This window comes from Archocentrus centrarchus, chromosome 17 (assembly GCF_007364275.1).
Source record: "Archocentrus centrarchus isolate MPI-CPG fArcCen1 chromosome 17, fArcCen1, whole genome shotgun sequence".
Lineage (NCBI taxonomy): Eukaryota > Metazoa > Chordata > Actinopteri > Cichliformes > Cichlidae > Archocentrus > Archocentrus centrarchus.
The window spans coordinates 33,561,622-33,567,621 of record NC_044362.1 but is presented as its reverse complement, the minus strand read 5'-3'; the positions used below and the strand labels follow the sequence as shown (position 1 = coordinate 33,567,621).

The 6,000-nt window shown below is 40.7% G+C and overlaps 1 protein-coding gene across 2 annotated transcripts in view; it reads right to left on the bottom strand.

Annotated features, from left to right (window-relative positions):
• Nucleotides 1-2,887: 2,887 nt before the first annotated feature.
• Nucleotides 2,888-6,000, bottom strand: part of LOC115795828 (uncharacterized) — a 10,181-nt gene continuing 7,068 nt past the window's right edge. For both annotated transcript variants that reach the window (XM_030751938.1, XM_030751937.1), the window contains exon 5: nucleotides 2,888-5,346. In XM_030751938.1, the coding sequence (XP_030607798.1) occupies nucleotides 3,566-5,209 (1,644 nt within the window). In that variant the 5' untranslated portion in view covers nucleotides 5,210-5,346 and the 3' untranslated portion in view covers nucleotides 2,888-3,565. The remainder of the gene's footprint in view (nucleotides 5,347-6,000) is intronic.

Here is a 6,000-nt window from a genome sequence, read left to right as displayed (position 1 = left end):
TTTATATAGCCTTAAATCACAACAACAGTCACCTCAAGGTGCTTTGTATTGTGAGTAATGACCCTACAATAATACAGAGAAAACCCAACAGTCAAAATGACCCCCTATGAGCAGCACTTGGTGACAGTGGGAAGGAAAAACTCCCTTTTAACAGGAAGAAACCTCCAGCAGAACAAGGCTCAGGGAGGGGGGGTCATCTGCTGTGAGGGGAAAGGGCTGAGGGGAGAGAGACATAAACACAACAGTGTTAGAGCAATGGCTGCTACCTATGTAGAAGTTGACACAATAATGATTTAAATGCTGTCTTCAAACACTGTCATGGAATGGCTGTGTGGCAGGCAGGAAAGAGAACAGGATACACCAAACAGAAAGCTTAAATTAAGTTAAAACTTTATTTACTCAGGTGCAGAACAGAAGGCAGGGCTGAACAGAACAGTTCAGATTAACCACAAAATTAGTAGACTTAGATTCCATAAATAAGGTAAAAACAGGACATACAGCAGAAGAACAACGATGATCAGGACACAACAACAGGCAGAGAAAACACAGGACTTAAATAAACAAGGGGATAATGAGGGGAGTGGAAACAGCTGGGAACACAGGTGATGCTAATTACCTTGACAAGACAAGGGGAAGCAAAACAGAACACAACAGACAGGGACCGGATGACTATCAAAATAAAACAGGAAGTCAGAAGGGGGAACAAAGATGCAGACATGACACAGGGGAACACAAGGAACTAGAAAACAAAACATAACCAAACCCTATAACCAAAAGAAACCCAGAACAGGACAGACAAAAATAAGGCAAAACAAAACACACAGGGTCAAAAGGACCCTGTGTCTCACCGGTCAAGTTGTTGCTTTTACTATTGCCCTCTGCCAAGGCAAAGACTGGAGATGACATTATTGGTATATAATAATAATAATAATATCTTTAATTTATAATGCACTTTACATTTTAAAAAAACCTCAAAGTGCTACAAAACAAAAAACATAACAAACAGTAAAAGTATAAAACACACTAAATAACAAACCATGGTGTAAATTAAAATACACCAGGGTGTAGATAAAATAGCTAAAAATTATGGACAAAGATTAAAAGCTCTTATAAAAAGAAAAGTCTTTAAGCCCTTTCTAAAACTGTCCAAAGTTTGAGGCGCTCTCAGTTCAGATGGAAGCGAGTTCCATAGACGAGGGGCAACCACACAGAAAGCCCAGTCACCCATAGTCCGTAAATTTGTCCTTGGTACGATGAGGGAGTTTGTGTGAGCCGATCTGGAAGAGCGTGTCGTACATTTTAAAGAAAGAAGTTCTTTAAGGTAGGAAGGGGCATTGTCATAAACGCATTGATAGGTAAGAAGAGCGACCTTATAGTCAATCCTGTAAGAAACAGGAAGCCAGTGAAGGGACTGAAGAGTTGGTGTAATATGATCATATTTGCGAATTCCCTTCAGTATCCGGGCCGCAGCATTTTGAATTTACTGTAGTTTCTGAAGACTCTTGTTGGGGATGCCGACAAAGAGTGCGTTACAGTAATCCAGTCTGGAAGAGACAAATGCATGGACCAGTTTCTCTGCATCTTGGAGAATTAAGACAGGGCGGAGTTTTGCAATATTGCAAAGGTGGTAAAATGAGATTTTACTAAGGTGGTTTATATGGAGTTCCATGTTGAGTTGGGGATCCATCCTAACACCAAGATTGGTAACTGAGGAGGAGAGAGGACTACTGTGTCTGAGAAAAGATATACTAACGATGGGTGATGATTTGATCTGGTGGGGAGTACCAATCATGATTGCTTCTGTTTTAGAGCTGTTAAGCGGGAGAAAATTATCTTCCATCCATCCCTTGACCTCCTCCAGACATTTAACAAGCCTTGGCAACGATGGAGACGGAGATGACAAAGGTGCAGGTGGAAGAGGCTCGTCAGCAGTGGCTTTAACATATAACTGCGTGTCGTCAGCATAGCAGTGAAACGAAACACCATGTTTGTTTATGATCTGACCCAGAGGAAGCAGATAAAGATTAAACAAAGCTGGTCCAAGCACAGATCCCTGGGGCACCCCACAGGTGACAATGTAAAGATATAATAAACAAAGTAAAGAGATTTGTGTTTGCTGGATTATTTCTTTGTTTTAATAATGTTTATTTTCCCTTAAATGGAGCCTCATTTGTAAGTAAAAGGCATTTGTGGGTTGATCAGCAGAATTGAGAATGTGGATTGCGCCCATGAAAAACTTGCCTAATTTTCTCTGCTGATGCCAAACAGCTGATTCTGCTACTGACCTTTGTTTTAAGCTTCTAGTACCCCAGGTGCTGGCAGTCAGGCTTGTCATCATTGGCTGCATTCTCAATGCAGAGAGTTAACAAGATGAGATTCTGCAACTAGTGGCAATCCCACATCTCCACAGTCTGTCAGTGAATTCTATCCTTTAAGATGACAACGCTCACCCCCACAGAGTGGGTTTATCAGAGACTAACTCCAGAATTTGGGAGTGGAGATGATGGGATGGCCTGCCTGCAGTCCTGACCTCAACCCCTCTGAACACTCGTGGGATCAGCTTGGGTGTGCTGTTTGTGCCAGAGTGACCAAATCAACCACACTGGCTGCCTTGTGACAAATGCTGGCTGAAGAATGGGATGCTGGGATCACAGCAGTGTGTGGCCAGCATGAGGAGGAGGATAAATTGTTAAATTCTTAAACTGCCAATAAGTCTTATTGCAGACTTCAATTATCCAATTCAATAAATGACACGAACCAAAAGTCAATAGCAGAATAATCTGAACTGTTTATTTTCCAGTGTGCAATGATACAGCATCTATCTTTAATGACTTTACAAAGTAAGAATGGATGCACAAGTTTGAATTTATTTTGGACTTTCTCTAATTCACACAGGGTCAAACGTGTATATATATACAGGCTCAGATATACATGTTCACTTAAATCTTTAATAAGCCTACAAAGCACTTTATTTTTCTGAGATTCAGGAAATTCTTTGAACAGTTACGGTCAGAAAGGATGTCATTACATTTTTTTAATTGGGACCACAATGGAAATAAGTGTTCACACTTTATTGTGTAATCCTGGTTTCTTATGCTGAGTTTCATGTGTGTGTGCTCTGGCAGTGATTACCGAATAAACTAAACTAAATTAATTAAATGATTACAGCTTAGTTACATCTAAACAAAACAGATTCATATTAAAATGAGCTAAAAGCTGAGGGTAGCATGTGTCAAACAATGGAAAAAACTATTTAAACAGGAAATAAAAAACAAGTATTTAACTCATGCTTTCTTTAGGTCTTACATTGCATGTTTTACTGCATTACCTTGCAAAAATGTTTAAATCAGAATTCAGGAATGCCCATCTGAGGTGGTCAAACTTTAAAATCACTCAAATGTTGCTGTGACTTTAATTCAATTCAATTTTATTTATATAGCCCCAAATCACACCAAACAGTCACCTCCAGGTGCTTTGTATTGTGGGTAATGACCCTACAATAATTACAGAGAACCCTCTATCATTATATTGCTGCCTGTGTCTATGTGTGCTTTCCTGGACTTGGCTAAGGATGATGGAGGAGTTTCTCTCCTTTCTCTACTTTAGCCATAGTCTCTGCTTTTTCCTTCATCTTCATCAGAGCCTGAACTCGTTCCTTCCAGCCTAGTTTGCCCTCATGTTTCTCTCCTTCAATGAGCATGTCGATGTACTCTGGAGTGGACAGAGGGTTTGGCTTCAGTGCGATCTCTTTGAGCCTGTTCAGACACTCTGCAGATCTCTGCATCAGTTTCACCACCTCAGCCTGCAAACGTTTATACTCTTCCTTCAGTCTACCAACCACTTTCTGAACAGTCATCTTCTCTCCTTCAGCTTTCTGGTACTTTTCTTTCAGCTCTTTTATTGTTCTTTTTTCTTTAACTTCTTTATACACCCATTTGTACTTCTGATTAAAATGTACACTCCAGATACATTTGCCTGGGCACTGAGTACAGTATCCATTTGATCCCATTGCCCAACACTTTATTTTATCTGCATCATTTGCATATGCACAGTTATCATGACAGGTAAAATGACACTGCTGACAGTTGGTGAGATAAATTCCAGTGCCAGAAATATCCACTTGATCAGGTTTTTTGACAGTAACTTCAAACTCAAAGTTCTCGTTTCTGCTGATCTCTGCTTCATGTTCTTTAAGTTTGTCACTCGTCTCTTTTATCTCCTCAAGCTTTGCTAATCCAAGTTTAACCTGTTTCTGCAGATTCTCCACTGAAATCTCGAGCTGATTTCTTTCTCTGAGGACCTCCTTTGTCATTGTCAAACTTTTTGTTTCTATGACATTCAGAGCATCAAAAAATCTCTTCATGCTTTTTGTCCCCATCTCCCAAAACATCTGATCAAAGCTGCCTTCTTCATCATCATCACACACGCTATCAGCTTCAGGTGATTTGTTGTTTGCAAACAGAGCTGAATTATTGAATTTGAAGTGAACTGGCAGCCCATTTTTGGTTTTAGGACATGGGACTCCTGCAGCATTGATCGCCTCTAGAACTGGAGGTCTCTGACCATCTGCAAATGTCACCAGAATCCTGATGTTTTCTGCCACATCTTTGCCAAAGATCGAGAGCACTGAATCAAACACATATTTCTGTGTTGCTGTGAGTCGTGCTAAAGAAGCCTGAGCTACAAAACACACAGCATCAATTTCACTGACACCGTGCTGAGCAGAGAAGAGGTTACGGAGCTGTTCTACAATCTCGCCGTCTCTTTTTATGCCTCTCGTATCTCCAAATCCTGGAGTGTCCACAATGGTCAGAGAGAACGGGACTGTAAAATCCGCCTGGTGGTGGATTTTGTACACAGTGACTTCAGAGGTCTGACTGTGAACTTGTGATTTTGACTGATCTTCATCAACTAACTTAAAGCGATAGTAATCCTCCCATTTAACACCTAGAATGTAATTGATCATCCCATTGATGAGAGTTGACTTCCCAGCACCAGTTGCTCCAAGAACCATTATAGTGCGACTGGGTTTACTGGACTCTTTCCCAAAACTGAAACTCCTGCATCCAGTTACAGTGAATTCTTTGTCCTTTTCCAGAGAAATCAGATAAACTGAGAGAGATCCTGAATCTGAATTTAGTAGTTTGATTTTTTTAACAGCATTTGGAAGCCCCTTGAGACCATCTTCTTTTTTTAAAAACTTGAACATTTCCTGTTTTGTTGTATGTTATTAATTAAATTAACTACAAAGAAGTGAATTTTTCTAATTTTAAAAAACAAATATTGAGGCTTCTGAAAAGTGAAGGTTGATGTTTTCTGTTCTTGAGATGTTCTTCAGGCTTAAACCTGCAAAAGATGAAATATTCAAAAATAATACACAGAATTCAACTCTGATTTTAACTCAAAAAACTTCATAAAGTTTTTATCTGGTATAAAATGTGCTTAACAGAAGAGAATTAAACAGACGTGTTACAGCCCTGGCCGTAAGTCTGTTGTTTCTGTGTCTGTTGTTTTTGTCTCTTTAAGGGGCTAGGAGTTCCTGCAGACCCCCCCTCTCGTGATTGGCTGACACCGGAGCCTTTGCTTACAGTCTGGTGACTGCTGGTTGGACCGTAACATCAACTGACGGCTTAAAATGGCAATCCATGAAAGCTACTCGAGGGGCAGCAGCTGAGCAGCAGCAAAATGCGTGACAGTCCCGGTGTTCCGTCGAGTCGCGTTTCCCCATCAGATACTGTTTCCCCACAGTCTCCTCGCTGCTCCGCACCGCCCACGCAGCAAAAAGCGGTATCTGATGGCTTTATGTCACCCATGACATACTGTCATGATATCAGGTTCTATTTACCAATAAAGATGGATGAATGTGTGTGTTGTGTTATTGAGCAGAGTGCTGGGAAAACATGGCATTAACTGGCTGTGCTGGTGTAACTACCGCTTTTGCGTTAATCTTGATACGACAGCGTCCGTCATCACGTTGAAAGGACGAGCCAGCAAAGGTTG